This window comes from Pseudophryne corroboree, chromosome 7 (genome assembly GCF_028390025.1).
Source record: "Pseudophryne corroboree isolate aPseCor3 chromosome 7, aPseCor3.hap2, whole genome shotgun sequence".
Lineage (NCBI taxonomy): Eukaryota > Metazoa > Chordata > Amphibia > Anura > Myobatrachidae > Pseudophryne > Pseudophryne corroboree.
The window spans coordinates 17,427,795-17,453,211 of NC_086450.1; the positions used below are offsets into that span (position 1 = coordinate 17,427,795).

The window sequence follows — 25,417 nt, forward strand, 5'->3', positions numbered from 1 at the left end:
ACCTGAGGATAACCCCACCGCTGAACCAACATGTGAAAGACTTCTGGATTTAATGCCCATTCTCCTGGATGAAAATCCCGACGACTGAGATAATCCGCTTCCCAGTTGTCCACTCCCGGAATGAACACTGCCGACAATATCACCTGGTGGTATTCCGCCCAATTGAGGATTCAAGCTACTTCCCGTATTGCCATGCGGCTTCTCGTTCCTCCTTGTTTGTTGATGTATGCGACCGCCGTCGCATTGTCTGACTGCACCTGGACAGTGTGAGACCGAAGCATGTGCACTGCTTGTCGTAGCGCATTGTAAATTGCGCGGAGTTCCAGGACATTTATAGACAGCAATCTTTCGTGATCCGCCCAGAGACCCTGGAGCTGACAATTTTGAACTACAGCTCCCCAACCTCTGAGACTGGCGTCCGTCGTTAGAATTATCCAATTCCAGCCGCCGAACAGTCTCCCTGCGGTTAAATTGTGTTCCTTGAGCCACCAGAGCAGAGACACCCTTGCCCTTGGCGACAACCTCACCCTGTGGTGAATCTGCAGATGCGAGCCCGACCACTGTGCGAGCACATCCAGTTGAAATGGACGCGAATGAAATCTTCCGAACTGAAGCGCTTCGAAAGCTACCACCATTGTGCCTAAGAGGCGAATGCACAAATGTACCGACACTGTGCGTGGCTTGAGCACTAATTGTACCAGATGGCGTAGAATCTGTACTTTCTGTTGTGGTAGGTAAATTCTTTGATTGACCGTATCGAAAATCATACCTAGGAATTGAAGGCGTTGAGACGGAATTAGATGTGATTTCTTGAAGTTGACAATCCAACCGTGGTGAACCAGTGTTGGAGAAGTATCTGTTGAGACGGGGCTTTGATGAGCAGATCGTCTAAATACGGAACTATTGTTACTCCCAGGGATCTGAGATGAGCTATCATCACAGACATCACTTTGGTGAACACCCGAGGCGCTGACGATAGGCCAAACGGTAGAGCCTGAAACTGGTAATGGTTCTGGCGTATTGCAAACCGCAAGAATCTCTGATGAGGCTGCCAAATCGGAATGTGTAAGTACGCATCCTTGAGATCTAGCGCAATCATGAATTCCTTTGGTTCTAAACCCGCAATCACGGAACGCAGAGATTCCATCTTGAATCTGTAGTAAGTTACGTACCGATTGAGACCCTTTAAGTTCAATATTGGTCTGACTGAGCCATCCGGCTTCGGTACCACAAACAGACTGGAATAATAACCCTGACCCTGTTGATGTACAGGGACCGGAATCAAAACTGCTGAATCCAGTAGGGACTGAATGGCAATTTGCAGAACCGCCCTCTTGTCGTCCGACAGAGGCAATCCTGTCTTGAAAAACCGCAGTGGCGGAAGACAGTCGAACTCTATTTTGTAACCTTTTAACACTAAATTGCGGATCCACCCATCCGCGGATGTCTGGAACCACGCCAACTGGAACGTCTGAAGGCGTGCTCCCACAATCGGAGAACCGAGATGGGCTGGTAGCCCGTCATGCCACTGGCTTGTCGGTAACCTTAGCGTCCTGACGACTTGTGTTGGTTTGTTGGAAACCACGTCCACGACCACGTCTACCAGGCGTGGCTGTTCCTCTGCCACGTCCTCGAAAGGACTGAGGTCTAAAGGATTTGAACGAAGGTCCAGAGTACCTCCTTCTTGGTACCGGTGGAGGCAATGGTAAGAAAACCGACTTTCCTCCCGTAGCCTCAGCAATCCATGCGTCCAATTCAGGACCAAACAACTTCTTGCCATCGTAAGGTAACGCCTCTATACCTCGTTTGACCTCTGCCTCCGCTTGCCAAGCACGCAGCCAGAGTGCTCGTCGTGCCGTAACTAGCGACGATGAAATACGAGAAGTGAGCTGACAGACGTCAGTAGAAGCTGTACAGAGATACTCTGCAGCCTCACACATTTGATCAGCAAGAAGTATAAGGTGTTCGTCATGTAAGGCAGACTTAAGTTCTGTTATCCATACTATGAGCGCCTTAGTGACCCAGATACCAACCAAGCCAGGTCTCAGCAGCACTCCTGCTGCTACATACATGGACTTTAGCATAGTTTCTATCTTGCGATCTGAAGGGTCTTTAAGCGTAGTAGCCGCTGGCACTGGTATGGTTAATTTCTTTGTAAGCATCGACACTGACGAATCAACTATTGGTGGATTCTCCCATGTACATGTCACAGAGTCTGGAAACGGGTAACTAGACTTAAATCTGTGAGGTATAGAAAACCGTTTATCTGGAGACTGTCGTGTTTCTACTAACATCTTATTAAGAGACTCCGACACAGGAAAACTTATTGGAGTTCTTTGTCGTTTAGTAAAGACGACCTGATCATTTGTGAGAGGCTCCTCAGTTTCTGTAAACTTCAGAGACTGACGCACCGCTCTGATGAGATTATCAATGCCTGAGCTGTTAAAATCCTCACTGTCTGACTCCACTTCGCCCTCCTCACCCTCATCTTGTGCCGTGAGGTCTGGCATGGAATCGTCAGAATGCAACATAGCAGAAACTGGTAAATCATAAGACATATGAAATTTATCCCGTCTACCCAAAATGGATTTGGACCTTTCGCAAGGCTGAGAGGCCTCCGGTAGTTCTGGCGGTCTCACCCTAGACTCAGATCTTGCCGTTTCCCGCTCCTGTCGAGCGGCGGTCAATTCTGATTGCAACCCAGCCAGTACATTGGCTAGCATTTCCCAAGGAGGGTTCGGGGAAGAAATTGGCTTTAAAACCGGAGCAGAAATTGTATTCTGAACCGAATCCACAAAACATACTGTACATGTGGTAGATCCATCCGGTAACACACTGCTACAGACTTTGCAATGATGCTTTTTAGTTTTTGCTGGTGCCTTACTCATTATGGAGACGGACAATACAATACACAAAAACCAGACACTTGCATGACTCAGTAAAATAGTACTAAGGTGTTTCTATATATATATCTGGCCCAGTGCAGTACACGTGGCCAGTACTATGAAATGTGATCCCAAATTCCCACTAACACCCCTGCGCCTCCGGTGGAGTAGAGATGTAGTACTGGAACGTTCTGGAATCACAGAGGAAGACACAGGAAGCATGGTTAAAATGGCTGCCCATGCTCTCACATATAATCACAGTGCAGTTATGTAAATACCCCTGCAGCCTAGCATCTGCTGTTGCTGCAGGTTCATCTTATGCCGCTGTATTGCCCCCTCTGTTATCTATCTCCGTGCTGTATTGCCCCCTCTGTTATCTAACTCCGTGAGGTAATGCCCCCTCACCCCCCTGCATCTTTCAGATGCAGAGCGGCGGGCAGCGCAGCGTGTGGGGCCGCCTCCTCTCCCCAGTGACCGAGAGACAGAGAGCGGGGATCGTGAATCGCTGTGAGCAGCGGGAGCCGGGTATCGAGCGCTGTGAGCAGCGGGAGTACAGCGGTGGGGGCCGGAGCAGCGTGAGCGGCCGGAGCAGCGGCGGCGGGCGTCTGCAGAGGGATCCCGGTGCATAACAATGTCCCCACACCTCGGGGCGGCAGCGGGAGCTGACCGCCCCGTTCACATACCTTCACTCCTGCAGCTTGTGATGAGGCTCCGACGGGGCTTCTGTACAAGCGCCGGCCAGCCTGTGCAGGAGGATCTCTGTGTGGCTGTGAGGGAGCTCATTCAGTGAGGACCGACACGCCACTGCTGCTATCAGCAGCTTGCACTATCCCTGACCCTGCCTTTTGGAAGGGGGAAAGGGATGTGAAAAAAGAAAAAAATTAAAACAAAATTTAGTCAAAAGAATTGTGGACCCAGCCACAAACGACCTGTTGCTACTTCGAGCACAGAAAAAACACTGAGGTACTCGGAGATATGGAGGGGTGGAGTGTTCTAAATTTAAATATTCAGTGCCCTGTTCCTACGGAAACCGTCCATATCCCAAGAGTACTCCAGGGACCCCTAGTGGATGAAAAAGAAATATGGTACAGTAACAACGCACAGCATCCTGCGCACTTGTACAGGAGATACTGGTGTCTACGTGCCAGCAATCTGCGGCATTCCAAAGGTGCTTCTAGGACAACCCGAGGAATTGAATCCTCTTCTCTAAGAGTTAAGCCTGGGGGAATAACATTAAATGTAGGACAAGCATTTTTCCACTGTGTGTTGTGACAACTGCTGCTTTTGTACAGAGACTCATCACAGTATATATGGTACACAGTGATGTCTTACATACCGCCAATCTGCGGATCTGCCTCTGCCACGCGGTTTGGCTGAGCCAAGCTGTTCTCTGGCAGCCTGGACGGACTGCTGGTTTTTGGTCTGTAATCCATCATGCTACAAATATAAAAAAACAATTAATAATAATTATACAGTGGGTTCTGTACAATAGATGTCACACATTTCATGCTTTTAATCTTTAATATCAGTATAATATATAATATATATAATATATAATATAGTTATATAGGTTTTTCAAGGGTGTTTGAAAAGTTCAAAACAACATAATAATAAACTTTAGTTGCAGGAGTGTTAGTTAATGATTTCTGCCTCTCATTGTAAATCTTGTCCAGCGCTTATAGACGCTGCGCGCTCACATGCCGTTCTAAGCTGCAGGCCGGATTCAGTCGGGGACTGTTTGCAGACCGTGGCGTTCAGTGCCTCGGGGGGTCACCGTCTAATTGGCAACATGCCGTGTTTAGCGACCGTATAAAAACAAACCTTTAGGCTGTGTTTCTTATCACGTTACTGGGCAGCTCAGGATAAAGGCAGGCTGTGTACCATGACCGTGTCCCCGGAGAATCCTGGTGTAATTATGCCACAATTATACTATATTATAGATACAATACTCATTTAGTATTAATTATATAGGTGTTTAATTCTTCAGAATACAAGGCTGCTTTCAGCCAGATGACCCTTTCTTGTAAGTGAGATTTCCAACGCAATTCTGCTGCGGTAACGATAAGGAATAATTGGGTGCTCTGGGAATTGGCGTAACTTCTTGTCTATTCAGCAAAGATTCTACAGTTCTATGATCACATTTATACTTTCATCTACTGTATATTACATTTTGCTAAAGGAAGGACAAAGAATCACTTGAGTCTATGTACTGATACTACTTTTGTCAGGATGAACTAAAGACATAAAAACCATTGACGTGATGAACGTACTTGTTGGGCAAAGACGCGTCGTCTGGACAGTTCTTCAGAGAAGCTTTTGATAAGTCATCCAATGCGGTCTTGTACTCTTTACAACTATACAAAAAGGAGGATACAATGTGCTTACAGTATAAAATAAAGTCATAGGAATGTAGAGTTCTATGAAGTTCAAACTGTTCCATTATACTGGATAATACTGAATCAGGGCCTGTGGTAGGGATGGCCATTGAAGGGTCCACCACTAATGACCTCCACTGGCACTCTACATCGATTACGGAGAACCATCATTTGGAACCCATGCTGTGGGACAAGGCGAGTGGCGGACAATCAGGGAAGGAGGACAGAAAGGCAGGGCTAAGTGGCAGCCAATCAGGGAAGAAGGCAGCTTTGAGAAGGCCAATGGGGGTGAGGCTAAACATTGTTTCGCGTGGAACAGGTTACATTAAACTAATATATAGATATGCAATGGCCAAATGATCATGAAAGGGTTCAAACATGAATAACAGCTGTAGGTGCATCGTGCACAGTTTCCAGAGATGAATAACTGAGGTACCTGAGTGCAAATGCTATGATGGAGCTGGGTTCCTTCTCACACACGGCTATGGGAACGCGCTCATGTTCGTACATTAGATAATGTTTGTCTGGATCACTGTAACAAGACAAGACAGAGTAGAGTTGACATTTTAACTTGTTATGCACGAAATTCAAAGAAAATGCAGCACTTTAATACTTCTGTTAAATTCTTTTTCTCTGAATTCATTGGGGGGATCCCGAACGAGGGGACTATAACATTCTTCTTTTAAGGGTTTTGGCCATTTAGGGATTGCGCTCTTGATTTTGTTTCTCATTCCTGCGGGAAAGTGCTTATTTTATTTTTTGCACCAAAGCCGACAGGACAGAACCACCGGGAAACAACGTCATCTCCAACAAAACATCTTTCTTTGTTAATCTTTTGAGAGAACTAGAGCGTAAATGGGGATGGGGGTGGGGAATGGGGTTCTGCTCAGCGTCCCCCAATGGTTTCAGAGAAAAGGATCCAACAGAAGTTTTAAAATCAAGCTCGCCCTTTTTTTTTCCCACTTAAGGGACACTGAACCATGGGGATACCTCAAAGGTGCCCCTTCAAAAACATGAATGGACTGGCTGGAGGCCGCTTAAAAATCGCTACCACACAAGTGCCGCTCTATGGACTGTGGTGGAGAAACACGTAGGTGGCTCACTAACTACAGTCACTGATTTGCATAAATTTATATAAACGGACGGCAGCTGGCGAGCACTGGAAGTGGTCAACATCGCTTAAAGCCCCAGGTTACCTATTCCCATAATTGTCTCAGCACTTTGTGGGTTCCTTAAAGTTGTTTGTACACTATGACTGCGATTCTATCCCAATGAAATACAAGCCTAATGTTGTGGGTCATTTACACCAGTGATTCCTGAAGACCAAGGAGTCTTTGTAGGTGTCACAGAGGACCAGAATATAATCATTCATTTTCCTAAACTCTAGAAAGAAAAAGCAGCTCCCTCTAATTTTGTGATTCCAGCATCTGTGAACAATGTGCAGATTTACGTGACACTCAGAAACCACCTTAGGTTGAAATTATGGTATAGTCTGAAGAACAGCCCTATCCTCCAGAAAACTCAGATAGGGGGACTTGTAAGTCAGAGAACAGATAGCCTAGAAAAACACCATTTGTCATGTGGGTAACTTCACGTTCGCTGTATGAAGGGATTCAACAGCAGGTTATTGTAATACCCCCCACACTAAATTCAAGTTGTAAGGGACTAGCAGAGCAAATTTAGAATACACAAGCACAAAAAAAGTCTGGTTTTCGGGGTATCAGAGATGTCCTCTTCTGAAAGGAGACTGAGAGCGCACAAATCTGTACATGTATGGTAACTGGCTTTAAACCTTTTATCCAAGCATACAAAAAATAAATCAAGTAGGATAACTGGGAAGGAGTTTTTGGAAACTTTCTCTTCTCGCACTAAGTAACACAAGCCTTTGAGACCTTATGATAATTCTTCCCCAAACAGAATCTCTCTTTTATCATGGCTTTGTCTTGCAAGCCGCCTTCTTTCATATTCCATGATGATGGGGCTGTTCTCCGTACGGTTTCTACATTCCAGCCAAACGTTGTTTCGGCTTTCCACTTGAACCAGGAAACTGTCTTTCCAGTTTTCCCTTCATTTGTGACGGGACCAGGAAGATTTGGCTCTGTTTGACGTAGTCAGAGCTCTGCGAATTTACACAGAGAAAACGTCTATCGCCTTCCACACAGATTGTATGCTTGTTCTTAATGACGCTATAGACGTAGTTGGCCGGCTACAAAGCAGACCATTGCACATTGGATCTGCTCGGTCATCCCTCGAACCTAGTCTAGTGCGGGGCTACCGGGAATAGACCAGGTGCCAACGCTTTCCAGGTCTGTCATGCAGCTACCTGGTCCTCCAGCTTCCAGTGATGCCCACTTTGGACGTACACTTCTCCGGTCACGCAGTCTGAGCGTTACCTCCCACAGGAGCAGCTGTTGTTAATGTCCCCTTTAAAAACTTAGCCCCTCCCCTCTGCCATGATGAAAGATAAAATGGTATTTTTGTTTTTTTAATTTTGAATAATTTTCTCTGAATCATGCTGGGGGACACTGCGTTCCCTCCCTCGCGCTTAAGCGCTGTGGGTTTTGTTTTTTTTCCTACTGTTCTGTTTTACGGTTCTAATAATCTCACTGGGTTACTACCGCCACTTACAGGGCTTTTTAAAAGTAGTACTGGCATGCCGGGATGCAGAGTGGAGGGGCTAAGTATGTAAAGCAACAGTTTTATTTATTTATATTTTTATGTGCCAGCTCCTGCAGTCCCCAACCTACAACCCAGGGTACAGTGTCCCCCAGCCTGAGTCACAGAATCAAACTGTGAGTTCTAGTGTTTAAGGTGTCTCTCAGTAAAGTTGAAGCAAATCCACAGACTTTGCATTGGCCAAAGAAAATCACCCAGGTAAGCAGCCATGACCATCATACTGTAACTTCAACAAATACTTGTGGTACTGTTGGCTGATCAAAGGGCAGAGCCAATAATTGGACATTATGAGGTGTACTGCAAATCTGAGAAGGCTTCTCTATTAAGGTTGTGTGTTGAGGAGGGAGGGGGGTTTCACAAGCTACATGGCTGGTCCTGGAAACCACCAAGGCCCGCAGAGGAGCCTGGGCTTGGGTAATCAGTACCCACCCTTCTCGGCACCCAAGTAAGGTCGTGATAGGCCAAAGATTTCATCACAGGCTTCGTATCTCTGTTATTTTATAATAAAAAACCCAACATCACTCAACTGCAGCCATAACCAATGGTGGTCACACTGTCACCAATTTGGACATCGAAACTGGCCTCATCATTAATCTTTCCCAACCCAACTCTTTGTAATAGTCACTCATACTCACAAAGGGAGTGGAATGGGGTTATAGCTGTTTCCAGGAAGCAGGTTAGCGAAAATGGCTTTCATGGTAGACTTCTCCTTCACTTGGCTGTCTGTGGAACCCAATAGATGCCCATCAAAGACATCTAAATTAAGAGCAGACGAAATGTTAAAGTAGACATTTATGTCCATGGCCCGAAACACTCAACGTTATACCATCATGGTTTACAACAAATTCTAATTACTTGAAATGAGGAAAACAAAAAAAAGTTTGCCTGTAAACCGGTAAATACAAAAATTCTCTACAGACGTGAAACATAATAGCTCTGTTTGCCCGACGCTTCTTCATCAATAATTTATGAGACAATGTTACCCCACAGCACAGGATTTGCACGGATTACAGGTGTCCGCTGCAAGGCATCCGGCGGTTTAGCGATCCCTACTAGAGGGCTCACAACCGTCCCTCCATCGCATAGAAAATATATATACATATATATTTCTACTGCGTTTAGTATTCAGTCTGTGTGTTTCCTGCGGCTGACGGAGTCTGCAGCTTATGTTGTAGACAGAAATATGAATATGTATAAGAACAAATGGTGACAAGACTGCAGAATAATAGACGTGGAAGAATTTACAACAAAGTGAAGAACATTAGTCGAATTTATAATTAATGCTCATATTAATCTATTTGCCTTCACCTTGCCAAACTCTTACCTGTGCAGAAATGTAGACACATTTCATAATAAAGTCTGGAAAATGCGATCTGTGTAATTCGCGAGACACGAGTATAATACTAGTAAAATAACTTTGCAGAATATTGCACCAGACCTTCCTGCAGAAGACATTGCAATTCTGCGCAGAATAACTCTACCTTCGCAGCTGCTGGCAGTGTCCATCTCTGCCGCATTGGATGTTCCGGTAAAGACTTGGTCAGCGACCAGCTCTGGAGGGCTGGGGATCTGAAGATGCGTAGAGCTTTGAGAAAAGGTGGTCATGAACCGATCGTCTGGAAGAAGGGATGCAAACAATTAAATATCTGATGTGATGTTCGTCAGGGTCTATGGCTGTTACTAGCAATTAATGCCAGTGGGTGTCTGGCCTGACTGCCAAGGTATAAAGAAAGGAAACATGTTACTGTGTAATTACCAAGGATCAAACGTCATCTGATGATCTGCAGGACAAAATGGTCTGCTGCCGCTGTCAGCTGGTTTTGTTTAACTTTTAGGTCCTAGAGCCGAATTCAATTAGAAATTGAGGTAATTTACTGTGATTGCTGTTTTGGCCATTTTCACAGGATTTTTGGCGAAAAAACTGACTTTTTACGGATATGCGCGTTCTCGCGATTAGTCCTATTCAAATGCCAATTAGTGAAAAACGGGATTACAGTGAAAATTGGTGCCAAAAAGTGAAATGTGAAAAATGGGTAAATCTGTCTGTAGCCACGCAAAAAGCTAAACTAACATCGGATAACAATATAAAAGTTTATTATTAGTTCTAATAAATGTATTTCTGGTACTTAAATTGGGTCAATGGGATGTTATATGCATTTTTTTTTTAATTGTTAAAAAAATTATGGAAAACTATTTTTTTTTCAGCAAAACAAGTGCTAAAATTAAATTTGGGATACATAAAAATGGGTATATGTACATATTTGGGTCATTTTAGGGGACTTTAAAAAAAAAAAAGTGGAAACAGACCGATTACTCCCGCCTGCAAGTCTAAAAACAGTTGTCCCACTCATAAAACACCTCAATATACAGTACCTGCCCCATACCTTATACCCCAATTGACATAATTTTGCACTTTTTCACACCAAAAATGACAGGTAATTATTGGCCAATTAAAAATAATTAAAAACTTCTAAGCGCCTAATTAGTGATTTAGGGGGTTGTCCCATGGATTCAGAAACACATTTGGACATATTTAACTTAAAATAGATGTATTTTCCTAAATTTATCACCTGCTCAGAGTTGGTGAATTGAAATCCGCAATAAAATTACTGCAAAACCGTTTTCACTGACAATTGAATAGGCTATTTGAATTCGGCCCATAGTGTCAAACCTTAAATGCGGCAGTATGTTGTCTATAATTCGTAAATTTTACAGGCAGTGTCACCATCTCATCTAAAGTAAAAAATAGAGATTGTCCTCCCAAATAAAGGTTTTATGTATGAACAAAGGGCCTAGGGGGTCATTCTGACCCGTTTGCTCGCTGCTTTTTGTCGCAGCCGAGCGAACGGGTCTCTACCGCGCATGTGCCGGCGCCGTAGTGCGCCGGCGCATGCCAGACGACTGAAGGCCATAGCAGGGCTGCAATCGCCTCTGTCTGATTGATAGGCAGAGGCGATCGCTGGGCGGGAGGTGGCGGAACGGCGGCGTTTGGCCGCCATTTAGTGGGAGCGGTCCGGCCAACGCAGGCGTGGCCGGACTGAACGGGGGGCGGGCCGCAGCGGATGCGTGACGTCCACACGCAGCCGCTGCGGGCCGGGGAGCGATGAGTAGCTCCCGGCCAGCACGCTAAAGTGTGGGCGTCGTGGTGGGCGTCGTGCTGGGCGTCCCCCCCCCCCCCCCCATGTCAGTGTGAATGATCGTAGCTGTGCTAAATTTAGCACAGCTACGATCAACTCGGAATGACCCCCTCTGATTCAGAGTCGACCGCAGCAGCAAATTTGTTAGCAGTTGGGCAAAACAGCCACAGCAGGGGGGGCAGATGTAATATGTGCAGAGAGAGAATTACCCCCAAAACCGTGTTGACAAGATAAGCATTGCTATAATCCTTCTACAACAATCAGTGCATCCCAGGGTACATTCTCATCTGAGATTTTATTCCGGTGAATAGCAGCACCAGGATTACATTACACCACTTATCAGTAAAAGCACTCAGAAGAGCAAATTAAACATATAAGCAATAAATCCTCATAGACAGGAGAATATGATACGCAAAATGCATCAGACATAAAAAAAAAAAAAAAACTTCTGATCATCACTTATTTATATAGGGTCACTATATTACCCCGCGCTGTACCGAGGATATTTACTAATTTGCCCGCCCTACCCCACACACTCTAGTGTACATCTCTCTCGGCAGGCTCTAGGGGGGGACCGGAGGGACCACACTAATGGGCTTCTGAGCCCTGTTCAGAATGAAGTACATGACCCTAGAGCTGCCAGGCTGCAATGCTAACCACTAAGCCACTGTTCTGCCCAGGAATAAATATACAATTGCGTGGCTTAAATCAGAAATACGAGTCCGAATGGCCCGTTCACATATAAATTGCTACCAAAAGAAGATGCTTTTTGATAGGTGAACGGAGGAGACAGATGGCGACATAAAGAGACGTCATCTCCGTAGACGCAGACACAGCGCACGCTGCCAACTGACCAAGGCAGAAGAGCGAATAAAGACGGGGACAACAGACATTGCTCTAGTGTCTGCTATTCAGAATCTACTTTGATAAATCCGTATATAATCAGAGATCAATAATGACAACCTATAACCCTTTTTGGGGGTGAATCCAATTAGGTACAAGTTGCCATTTTCTATACGAATTTGCGTTCTGCCATCCAATTAGAAACTTGCATTGAGCCAGTCAGTCGCATTTTTCCATTCGCACCTCACTGAGGGTGTGAGACGGTAGGAAAATCTGTATTTTAATGTTAAAATGCAGGGACTTTAAATGGTCTCAAATTACCCCAATATCATCTTTTTATTTTTATTTTTTTATGTTCAGCGGGACCAGGAAGGTCACCACACCTTATCATGCACTTCTCTCACATTGTATATGGCTGACAATCCCCTGCAGTATTGTTCTACCTGCATTATATTGCAGCTGAGAACAATAGAGGAAAGTCTTATGCTAATAAGCCTTGGTGCACCATGGTGCAGCAGAGAAGGCTAGATGAGCAAGGCTCCATCTGTACTACACAAGCGGCACTGACGTGCTTCACTGCGGAGAAAAGAGAGAGAGTGAGTCATTGACAAGAAGCGGACAAACCTCTGTCCCCGTTCTGTGCAGGAGAAGAATTGCGCGGAGAAGCGTCCGTCCCACTTCCCTAGATGTCAAAGAGAGGAAGACGTGTCAGCGGATATCTAGCATACAAGTATTATCTTATATATATATATATATGGCGCCAAAAGGGATCCGCAGCGCCCATTACAGCGTACATAAACACATATGGTAACAGTGCAGTATATGGAAGCGAATTTCTACTATAATGAACCAGGCTCCCAGAGAAATCATCCTTCCCACGAGACAGATGTACAGAACTCAGAGGGGAGAGGAGTCTCGCAGGGAGAAGCGCGGTCACTTGCAGTCTTACTGGGACGTATCTCTAGCTCATTAAAGAGGGACTGCTCTGTAACAAAGTCCTATGGTCATGGCTTGGGGAAGGGGGGAGGGGAGGTATCATCCTTTATTCCATGGCACGAAAATATTACAACACCTTAAATCTCCCCGTTTGCCCCCCCCCCCCCCCCCTCCGCACAATCCTCCCCCAGCTAGGTGTATTGATCTCCCCTGAATGTAATTCCCTCCCTGTGGCGTCTCTCTTCTGTGCTGCTCCTGTCCTGCCGTTCTCAGTGTCTCCTTCTCTTGTACTATGTATTCTCTATACTGTCGCCTGCTGACACTGATCTCGCTGCATTCCCTCAGTACATTCTCGCACTGTCAGCTGTTTGTTACTTGTAATCTTCTCCACCGTTCCCTGGCGGATTCTCTCTGGCACGCTGCAGTAATTCACTCTTTGTCCTCCTCTGTGGCTTCTCACATATTCCCTCTTAGTTCCCCGCTCTTCTCCTGTACCTAAACCAATGTATAACTATTTGTATGGATAACTTATATATATATATTTATGCTATGGCTTGCTGTTGTCCATTGTGCATCTGCTCAGGTACCCTGTTACTGTGAAATGTTTTCCATACTTACCCTGTCTGGAGCGTCACACACTGTGGGGGGTTTCCAATTACTCTCGGTCAATGACCACAGGTAATTGTACCACTGGGGTCTACCCTATTAGTCTCCAAGCGGTACGGTCCTACCCTCCCCCCACGCCAGCGGGCTGCCGGAGTGTGATAACACGTGGGATTGGGGACTTATCCCCCAGCCCATGTGTTTTAGCGCGATCACGCGTCTTTTTGGCCAATGAAAAATGGCCTGTGATAGGATACTATGATAATGACCATCAGTCACTAATTGTGACATCTGGCTGTTTTCATCAGCCGAAAACAGATTGGAGCTAACTGGATACCCCCCCTTGAGGCACCTTGTATATAATAATAATAATAATAATAATAATAATACTCATTATACACAATAATTCTAAATAATAATAGCTAAGCTAGCACGCAGCATATTTGTGGCGTAAGCAGTATCATGAGACAGTAGCTAAACGTCTCGCACAGACTTCAACGGTCGCCCCCGGTTACAGCATCTGTTTTGCGCCCCCAGCCTACGCAGATGGGAGTGGGCATCAGCGACCATAGCCGGCAGGAAATTGTGCGGGGGGTGCGGCTAACTGACTCTGGCCTATGAACACCGCACTTCTTTTTCTCCGGGCAATAAAGCGTTCACGCACAAATCGCCTGCGTGACGCCACCCGTCACTGGCAGCCCATGGAATAGAGTCTAACAGATAGATTTATGGTAAGGAAACCCTGCGGATATAATCGCCACAGTTATGTCAGGGCGGTGTAAGAGAACACTGAGAGGCATACATGACGGGCAGAGGCCAATACAGAATAAACAAAGTGAAAAATAAAAACTGCAACACATGAAAACTCTTAATGTCTGAATATATAAATATAGGTATATAAAGGACAGGACTTGTGGTTATACCGTCCGCACCCTGACAGAGCAATCGTCCTGCACCAGGTATCTGGCAGAAATTGTAGCCGTCACATTATTCCATAGAACTAGGCTGGAAATGCAGCAGTATCTCACATTAAGCATCACAATAACTCGCCGATCGGACTGCCCCCCAGTAACCTCTGCTCCAGCATTAAATAACCAGAGGCGCCCGTCAGAAAGGTCATGGACGGACTGTCTAACAAGCCTGAACGCGGCTTCTAGCTATGTGAGAGCGTGACCCTCCGAGCCTCTTGTTACTTGGCCTAGTAAGAGGTTGTTATTAAGTAAAATCACTAGAAATAACCGTATTACCTTATTCTCCTCCCCCTGCCTCATCCTCCCAGGGCTGGCCGGCACGGACGGGCGCTTCCGACCCTTTTCCTGCTGAAAAAGCTCCTGCAACCTGTACATTTAAATGGGGAAAAAAATAATCAAATATGTATGGGCTCAAGTACAGATGGAGCCACGCTGATCTAGGCTCCTCTGCTGCACCATGGTGCACCAAGGCTTATTAGCATAATCCCTTCATCTATCGTTCTCAGCTGCAATACAATACAGAGAGAACAATACAGCAGGGGATTAAGTCATTACAGCAGGGGATTAAGTCCGACTGCCCTGGTTCAGGTAATTCTATTATAGGGATAGATGAGCAGGGCTCCATCTGTATTAGCACGTAATTACTAAAATACAATATAGTATATAAAGATAAAGAAAAGTTTATATACAGTACTTCACAATACAGAGGGGTCTTGGAGGCGCAAAACCATAGACGTTCGTGCTGTGTATATCCCTTAGTGCCTGACCAAGCCTAAAACTGGTGCGAAAGCCATTTTCTACAAAGTAACGTATGTGTGAAGGCCGGTAATATAGCGATATTACACACAGGCGTGCCAGTGAGCTGAAAAGGGGGAGAAGTGGGAGGATGCACTAAGCCGGGGTAACTTTATAACCCTGAACAGCTAGGGGCTGATTGCAGGTGCACACTGATACGACAGCTTCAGCTGTAACTGAGCAGGGTGTTACACGCTAATGTCAGTATCAGCCCTTCCCCTGGTGTGCAAGCGTGTATCTGACTGTACAAGGACCTAGACGCCCGCTCTGCAATACTTCTGATACTGCAAATACCGCTTGGCGAGTCTTTAGACGCCACCATCTGTCGTACCATCGAAACCTGCACGGCTGAGTACGGCCTGCAATGTGAGCGATTTAGGGGTCTATTTACTAAAACCTTGGATGGAGATAATGAGGACGGAGATAAAGTACCGGCCAATCAGCGTCTAACTACCATGTCACAGGTGGGTTTGAAAAATGACAGTTAGGAGCTGATTGGCTGGTGCTTTATCTCAATCCAAGGCTTAGTAAATAGACCCCATAAGCCTCCGTGTAGGCAACCACGTCAGCGACACAGCAATAAGGTGGAACACCTCTGCGTGCCAACGCTATCCATCAAACACCCTGATGACACCGGGCCATTAATAATGTATATGTAACATAGCATGCAACAGCAGATCACTGTAGATTGTAACAGAGGTCCCCATGTGTCCTGGTTTTCCCAGGGGAATCCCCTCTTTTTCCAATTGAAACCTTAAACTCAAACTGCTAATTGTTCAAACCTTTGCATTTCACAGGATAGCGCTACAAAAGGATAAGGATACATTATTAGAACTGATGGCATTTGGGATCTAAACGAAAACGCATGAGGGATTTTCCAGCGCTAGCAAACTTAAAGGGGGATACACACCGAGAGATCCGTGCTTAAATTCTAAGTTGCAGAAATTAAGCACGGATCTCTCCGTGTGTATGCCCCACGGCCATAGTGATGCGTTACCCCGCGCGTCACTATAGCCGACTCTAGATTTGGCATGCATGCCAATTCTAGGACATCGCTCACTTCACTGCTGTGCGAAGTGAGCTGCCCCCCTCATCCGACCCCCTCGCTCAACCCACATTGCGCTGATCAGGGGGAGAGATGTGTGCTGAGCGGTCTGTGCTAGATCGCTCAGCACACATCTCCCCCGTGTGTACGGGGCTTTAGGGTTAAACAGATGTCAAGGTGCTTTATTATTAAATCCTAGGAGCCCTATATGATGTTGAAATATCCGGTGCAATTTGGAAATTCATTTTGTAGGCGATTCTGGCAACTTGCAATCAGTGGCGTCATTTATACATCAGTAATAACTGCATCAGACTACCAATCCCGATTTCTGTGTTACAGCTGCATTTTCTTAACTGCTCTATACTGACATCTAGTGATGCAGAATGAAACTGCAATCAGATCACGGATTAAACGCTAAATTGTGCACAGTCACTAGGCAAATACGCATATCCTAAATAAAACCTATGATTAATCTAGTCGTCTAGGAATGATTGCAAATCACTGAACGCAATCGTATACATTTTCTCATAATAAAAACTCTGAATTCATTGACCAAAATCTCTACTCTAGTAAATAGCGATTTCATCCCAAACAAGTACACAGTAGAGATTGTATTGGATTTTGACGTAATTTATAATAAGACAAAAAAAGATATATATAAATAATATGATCAAAGCCAGGACTCCTCTCACTGCCAGCCATTCACAAGTACCGGGCAATGGGTAAGGAACCACGTCATTCGCTTGAAGCTAAGAGGGGGGCACAGGAAACTGGTATCCGTTCACATGGTCGACCATGTTATGGTCGACAGTCATTAGGTCGACCACTATTGTTCGACATTGACATGGTCGACATGGACACATGGTCGACACATGAAAATGGTCGACACATGAAAAGGTCCACATGAGTTTTTTTACTTTTTTTTCTTTTGGGGAACTTTTCCATACTTTACGATCCACATGGACTACGATTGGAACGGTAAAGTGTGCCGAGCGAAGCGGTAGTGGAGCGAAGGCACCATGCCCGAAGCATGGCGAGCGAAGCGAGCCATGTGAGGGGACGCGGTGCACTAATTGGGGTTCCCAGTCACTTTACGCAAAAAACGACACCAAAAAAAGTTAAAAAACTCATGTGGACTTTTCATGTGTCGACCATTTTCATGCGTCGACCATGTCAATGTCGACCAATAGTGGTCGACCTAATGACTGTCGACCATAACATGGTCGACCATTCATACCGGAACCCAGGAAACGCTGCCTTTTATTTTACGTAATGGGTACAACAGAGGAAGACGGGGGAAAAGATAATTCTACATTTAATTATTGGTGAGTTTTATTTAAAAATAATAATAATAATAATAATAATAATAATGTTATTTGTGCCTGTTTGATATTTTTATTTCTTTTTTGGCATTTTATATCATGGACTATACAGGGGTCTTAGAAACCTATGGACATTATACTGGGAAGATTAAAGTGGCCCAATTTATACACTTTTTTTATTGCACCCCTTTTCACCCTGTTTCCAAGAGACATTGGGATAGTTTGAGAAGGTTTGGGGTGTCATCCCATGTTCATTTACTTGCAGGGTAAGTATTGCAATAAATTGGCTACAGCCAGGGAAGGAAAAAAAATAACAGTTGTCATGCCCACTTATTACTTTTGTCGCATTGCAGCCACAGCGAAAAGCCGCTGACCGTATGCTAGAGACGCTGCACTGCGGCTTTGCCATCACAGGAATTGGTTTTACACCTGTATAGTCACAGATGAAGCACAACGGAACCTGGAGTGAGAAAAAGTCACGGCCTCTGCACGGTAGCACTTAGTATACAGATTCAGACTCGGTCGCACACAGATCTACAGATGCAGCAGACCTCATTGCGCAGTATATGCTAGCAATGCAGTTTTGTGGCTTCCAGTTGTTTTGAGTATGCAAAGAAGACTCATATTTCCAGCGAAAAAGATGCTCTGCGCACCTGAATCACCAGGGATCTGGCGCGTCGCGAGGGGCTATGTGATGTGAATGAAGGCATAGTATAAAAATAAGAATTTACTTACCGATAATTCTATTTCTCGTAGTCCGTAGTGGATGCTGGGAACTCCGTAAGGACCATGGGGAATAGCGGCTCCGCAGGAGACTGGGCACAAAAGTAAAGCTTTAGGACTACCTGGTGTGCACTGGCTCCTCCCCCTATGACCCTCCTCCAAGCCTCAGTTAGGATACTGTGCCCGGACGAGCGTACACAATAAGGAAGGATTTTGAATCCCGGGTAAGACTCATACCAGCCACACCAATCACACCGTATAACCTGTGATCTGAACCCAGTTAACAGCATGATAACAGAGGAGCCTCTGGAAAGATGGCTCACAGCAACAATAACCCGATTTTGTTAACAATAACTATGTACAAGTATTGCAGACAATCCGCACTTGGGATGGGCGCCCAGCATCCACTACGGACTACGAGAAATAGAATTATCGGTAAGTAAATTCTTATTTTCTCTGACGTCCTAGTGGATGCTGGGAACTCTGTAAGGACCATGGGGATTATACCAAAGCTCCCAAACGGGCGGGAGAGTGCGGATGACTCTGCAGCACCGAATGAGAGAACTCCAGGTCCTCCTCAGCCAGGGTATCAAATTTGTAGAATTTAGCAAACTTGTTTGCCCCTGACCAAGTAGCTGCTCGGCAAAGTTGTAAAGCCGAGACCCCTCGGGCAGCCGCCCAAGATGAGCCCACCTTCCTTGTGGAATGGGCTTTTACAGATTTTGGCTGTGGCAGGCCTGCCACAGAATGTGCAAGCTGAATTGTATTACAAATCCAACGAGCACTAGTCTGCTTAGAAGCAGGAGCACCCAGCTTGTTGGGTGCATACAGGATAAACAGCGAGTCAGATTTTCTGACCCCAGCCGTCCTGGAAACATATATTTTCAGGGCCCTGACTACGTCCAACAACTTGGAGTCCTCCAAGTCCCTAGTAGCCGCAGGTACCACAATAGGTTGGTTCAGATGAAATGCTGAAACCACCTTAGGGAGAAAATGAGGACGAGTCCTCAATTCCGCCCTGTCTGAATGGAAGATCAGATAAGGGCTTTTACAGGATAAAGCCGCCAATTCTGACACGCGCCTGGCCGAGGCCAGAGCCAACAGCATGACCACTTTCCATGTGAGATATTTTAACTCCACAGATTCAAGTGGTTCAAACCAATGTGACTTTAGGAACCCCAAAACTACATTGAGATCCCAAGGTGCCACTGGAGGCACAAAAGGAGGCTGTATATGCAGTACCCCTTTTACAAACGTCTGAACTTCAGGAACTGAAGCTAGTTCTTTCTGGAAGAAAATTGACAGGGCCGAAATTTGAACCTTAATGGACCCCAATTTTAGGCCCATAGACACTCCTGTTTGCAGGAAATGCAGGAATCGACCTAGTTGAAATTCCTCCATTGGGGCCTTACTGGCCTCGCACCGCGCAACATATTTTCGCCAAATGCGGTGATAATGCTTTGCGGTTACATCCTTCCTGGCTTTGATCAGGGTAGGGATGACTTCATCCGGAATGCCTTTTTCCTTCAGGATCCGGCGTTCAACCGCCCTGCCGTCAAACGCAGCCGCGGTAAGTCTTGGAATAGACAGGGTCCTTGCTGGAGCAGGTCCCTTCTTAGAGGTAGAGGCCACGGGTCCTCCGTGAGCATCTCTTGAAATTCCGGGTACCAAGTCCTTCTTGGCCAATCCGGAGCCACGAGTATAGTTCTTACTCCCCTCCGTCTTATAATTCTCAGTACTTTTGGTATGAGAGGAAGAGGAGGGAACACATACACTGACTGGTACACCCACGGTGTTACCAGAGCGTCCACAGCTATTGCCTGAGGGTCCCTTGACCTTGCGCAATACCTGTCCAATTTTTTGTTTAGGCGGGACGCCATCATGTCCACCTTTGGTTTTTCCCAACGGTTTACAATCATGTGGAAGACTTCTGGGTGAAGTCCCCACTCTCCCGGGTGGAGGTCGTGCCTGCTGAGGAAGTCTGCTTCCCAGTTGTCCACTCCCGGAATGAACACTGCTGACAATGCTATCACATGATTTTCCGCCCAGCGAAAAATCCTTGCAGCTTCTGCCATTGCCCTCCTGCTTCTTGTGCCGCCCTGTCTGTTTACGTGGGCGACTGCCGTGATGTTGTCCGACTGGATCAGCACCGGCTGACCTTGAAGCAGAGGTCTTGCTTGGCTTAGGGCATTGTAAATGGCCCTTAGCTCCATTTATGTGAAGTGATGTCTCCAGGCTTGACCACAAGCCCTGGAAATTTCTTCCCTGTGTGATTGCTCCCCAGCCTCGCAGGCTGGCATCCGTGGTCACCAGGACCCAGTCCTGAATGCCGAATCTGCGGCCCTCTAGAAGATGAGCACTCTGCAACCACCACAGGAGAGACACCCTTGTCTTTGGTGACAGGGTTATCCGCTGATGCATCTGAAGATGCGATCCGGACCATTTGTCCAGCAGGTCCCACTGGAAAGTTCTTGCGTGGAATCTGCCGAATGGAATTGCTTCGTAGGAAGCCACCATTTTTCCCAGGACCCTTGTGCACTGATGCATTGACACTTGGCCTGGTTTTAGGAGGTTTCTGACTAGTTCGGAAAACTCCCTGGCTTTCTCCTCCGGGAGAAACCCCTTTTTCTGGACTGTGTCCAGGATCATCCCTAGGAATAGAAGACGTGTCGTCGGGATCAGCAGCGATTTTGGAATAATGAGAATCCAACCGTGCTGCCGCAACACTACTTGAGATAGTGCTACCCCGACTACCAACTGTTCCCTGGATCTTGCCCTTATCAGGAGATCGTCCAAGTAAGGGATAACTAAAACTCCCTTCCTTCGAAGGAGTATCATCATTTCGGCCATTACTTTGGTAAAGACCCGGGGTGCCGTGGACAAACCAAACGGCAGCGTCTGAAACTGATAGTGACAGTTCTGTACCACAAACCTGAGGTACCCTTGGTGTGAAGGGTAAATTGGGACATGTAGGTAAGCATCCTTGATGTCCAGAGACACCATATAATCCCCTTCTTCCAGGTTTGCAATCACTGCTCTGAGTGACTCCATCTTGAATTTGAACCTCTGTATGTAAGTGTTCAAGGATTCTAGATTTTAAATAGGTCTCACCGAGCCGTCCGGCTTCGGTACCACAAACAGCGTGGAATAATACCCCTTTCCCTGTTGTAGGAGGGGTACCTTGATTATCACTTGCTGGGAATACAGCTTGTGAATGGCTTCCAATACCGCCTCCCTGTCGGAGGGAGACGTCGGTAAAGCAGACTTTAGGAAACGGCGAAGGGGAGACGTCTCGAATTCCAATTTGTACCCCTGAGATACCACCTGAAGGATCCAGTTGTCCACCTGTGAGTGAGCCCACTGCACGCTGACATTTTTGAGACGGGCCCCCACCGTGCCTGAGTCCGCTTGTAAAGCCCCAGCGTCATGCTGAGGACTTGGCAGAAACGGGAGAGGGCTTCTGTTCCTGGGAACTGGCTGTTTGCTGCAGCCTTTTTCCTCTCCCTCTGCCACGGGGCAGAAATGAGGAGCCTTTTGCCCGCTTGCCCTTATGGGGCCGAAAGGACTTATGTTGAGAGGCTACCTGGGGTAAAAATGTGGATTTCCCAGCCATTGCCGTGGCCATCAGGTCTGTTAGACCTACCCCAAATAACTCCTCCCTTTTATAAGGCGATACTTCCATATGCCTTTTGGAATCAGCATCACCTGACCACTGTCTTGTCCATAACCCTCTCCTGGCAGAAATGGACAGCGCACTTACTCTTGATGCCAGTCGGCAAATATCCCTCTGTGCATCACGCATATATAGAAATGCATCTTTTAAATGCTCTATAGTCAGTAATATACTGTCCCTATCTAGGGTATCAATATTGTCAGTCAGGGAATCCGACCAAGCCACCCCAGCACTGCACAATCAGGCTGAGGCGATTGCTGGTCGCAGTATCACACCCGTGTGAGTGTATATACATTTTAGGATATTTTCCTGCTTACTGTCAGCAGGTTCCTTAAGGGCGGCCGTATCCGGGGACGGTAGTGCCACCTGTTTAGACAAGCGTGTGAGCGCTTTATCCACCCTAAGGGGTGTTTCCCAACGTGCCCTATCCTCTGGCGGGAAGGGATATGATGCTAATAACTTTTTTATCGGGGGAAACCCGCGCATCATCACACACTTCATTTAATTCTATAGCCTCAATCATGTAACGTGTGGCCCTACTGGAAGTCACATTCGTCTCTTAATCGTCGACACTGGAGTCAGTATCCGTGTCGGCGTCTGTATCTGCCATCTGAGGTAACGGGCGTTTTAGAGCCCCTGATGGCTTTTGAGACACCTTGACAGGCACAGGATGAGTAGCCGGCTGTCTCATGTCATCAATCTTTTGTAAAGAGCTGACACTGTCACGTAATTCCTTCCATAAGCTCAGCCACTCAGGTGTCGACTCCCTAGGGGGTGACATCTCCATTACAGGCAATTGCTCCGCCTCCACACCATTTTCCTCCTCATACATGTCGACACAATCGTACCGACATACAGCACACACACAGGGAATGCTCTGATAGAGGACAGGACCCCACTAGCCCTTTGGGGAGACAGAGGGAGAGTATGCCAGCACACACCAGAACGCTATATATATACAGGGATAACCTTATAGAAGTGTTTTTCCCCTTATAGCTGCTGTTTTATTAATACTGCGCCTAATTAGTGCCCCCCTCTCTTTTTTAACCCCTTTCTGTAGTGTAGTAACTGCAGGGGAGAGCCAGGGAGCTTCCCTCCAACGGAGCTGTGAGAGAAAATGGCGCCAGTGTGCTGAGGAGATAGGCTCCGCCCCTTTTTCGCGGACTTTTCTCCTGCATTTTTATGGATTCTGGCAGGGGTTAAAATACATCCATATAGCCCTGGGGGTTATATGTGATGTATGTTTGCCAGCCAAGGTGTTTTTATTGCTGCTCAGGGCGCCCCCCCCCCAGCGCCCTGCACCCTCAGTGACTGCTGTGTGAGGTGTGTATGAGGAGCAATGGCGCACAGCTGCAGTGCTGTGCGCTACCTTGGTGAAGACTGATGTCTTCTGCCACCGATTTTCCGGACCTCTTCTTCTGGCTCTGTAAGGGGGCCGGCGGCGCGGCTCTGGGACCGAGCTCCGAGGCTGGGCCTGTGTTCGGTCCCTCTGGAGCTAATGGTGTCCAGTAGCCTAAGAAGCCCAAGCTGGCTGCAAGCAGGCAGGTTCGCTTCTTCTCCCCTTAGTCCCTCGATGCAGTGAGCCTGTTGCCAGCAGGTCTCACTGAAAATAAAAAACCTAAAACTAAACTTTCACTAAGAAGCTCAGGAGAGCCCCTAGTGTGCACCCTTCTCGGCCGGGCACAAAATTCTAACTGAGGCTTGGAGGAGGGTCATAGGGGGAGGAGCCAGTGCACACCAGGTAGTCCTAAAGCTAAAGCTAAAGCCGCTATTCCCCATGGTCCTTACGGAGTTCCCAGCATCCACTAGGACGTCAGAGAAAGAACACTTCTGGACTAGCCTAGAGAGTACTGGAGGAGAGAGCCCCAGGGTAAGGTTATTTATTTATATGGCGCACACATATTCCGCAGCGCTTTAGAGAGAATATTTGCCCATTTACATCAGTCCCTGCCCCAGTGGAGCTTACAATCTATATTCCCTACCACATGCACACACATTCACGCTCGGGTTAATTTTGTCAGGAGCCAATTTACCCACCAGTATATTTTTGGATTGTGGGAGGAAACCGGAGTACCCGGAGGAAACCCACGCAAGCACGGGGAGAATATACAAACTCCACACAGTTAGGGCCATGGTGGGAATCGAACCCATGACCTCAGTGCTGTGAGGCAGTAATGCTAACCATTACACCATCCGTACTGTTATAGCGACTTATACATAAATGAAGGAAAATGTGTTAAAGAAATAATAAGGGGAATATTACTTCCCAAATATCAACTACTTATTAGGCAAATAAATAAATTACGGATTGTCCTACTTATTTATTACATCATATGCCCCAACCAGCGTGCGGCTCCTACCTGTTCTGGGCAGGTGGGCTGCCGTTACCCCTGCCCGGAGAGAAGCTGATGAGGCAGCTGGGTCCTAGCACCTGCACAATGGAACGGACAGGCACCAGCACCCGCGCATGCGCACAAGTGGTGGCTTGACTGTGCATGCGCAAACCCCCGGCTTCCATGGACTGCACTGGCTGCAGCCCACAGAAGCGGGATCGGTCTGACAATCAGGCAGGGAGTGGCTTCCTACAGGAGGAACGCTCCCTGTTATTCGTAACCCGTACTGGCAGTCCCAAAGGGAGGAAATATCTGCAGGTGACTGGTAGGTAGCACTACCAATAGAAAGTCACTGCCAGCCACAGTATAGCCAGCGCAGTCACGGACTTCATCTGGCTCAACTAATCGGAGGTGGCGGATTTTACTGGAGGTAAAATTTGCCACTGCCCCTAACTTTTCCGCTTTGGATGGGACAGTCCCACTTTTCAGCGCCTATCCCACCCAGGAGCCACAGTGCTCTGTGGGGGGCAGCTGGGGTGAGCACTTTCACTTGCTGCTCCGCATAGCACGTGCATGGCATCTACACAGTCTGGGGGAGAGCGAGGAGGCAGCATCTCTAGGCGTGCCGGCACACCCCTAGAGCGATGACAGCTGGGGCGTGCCGTGAGGTCATACACCCTTTTTCACGGCGCATGCCACTTTAGAAATACCATATACTGGGAGGCATGTCGCACATATTTATAAGGACGTACTTAGAAAATACAAGTGCAGGCGTATTCAACCCTCCAACAACTGTGGAACTACATGTCCAAGCATGCCCTGCCACAGTTTTAGCATGCCATAATAACAAAAGTTGCGTAGGTCATGCTGGGATGTGTAGTTCCACAGCAGCTGGAGGGACGCAAGTTGAATATACTGTACCTGTCCTAGAGTTTCAGTATTCAGGGAATGGTCATAAACTCACATACAAACATACGTACATAATGCAGAAACTACAACATCACATAGAAAAAAACAATAACGGCTAGCAATAGAAAATGTAAAAGCAGGTGCACAACGCAGAAAGACCTCATTAATACACCTGAGGCACCGGCACAGAG

At 46.7% G+C, this 25,417-nt stretch overlaps 1 protein-coding gene across 3 annotated transcripts in view; it reads right to left on the bottom strand.

Moving 5' to 3' along the window:
- Positions 1-25,417, bottom strand: part of PIKFYVE (phosphoinositide kinase, FYVE-type zinc finger containing) — a 290,094-nt gene that overhangs the window by 133,917 nt on the left and 130,760 nt on the right. For all 3 annotated transcript variants that reach the window (XM_063932710.1, XM_063932709.1, XM_063932708.1), the window contains 7 exons: positions 14,703-14,793; positions 12,541-12,598; positions 9,418-9,552; positions 8,572-8,692; positions 5,697-5,792; positions 5,156-5,239; positions 4,222-4,322 (listed from right to left, as the gene is read on the bottom strand). In XM_063932710.1, coding sequence (XP_063788780.1) covers positions 4,222-4,322; positions 5,156-5,239; positions 5,697-5,792; positions 8,572-8,692; positions 9,418-9,552; positions 12,541-12,598; positions 14,703-14,793 — 686 coding nt within the window. The remainder of the gene's footprint in view (positions 1-4,221; positions 4,323-5,155; positions 5,240-5,696; positions 5,793-8,571; positions 8,693-9,417; positions 9,553-12,540; positions 12,599-14,702; positions 14,794-25,417) is intronic.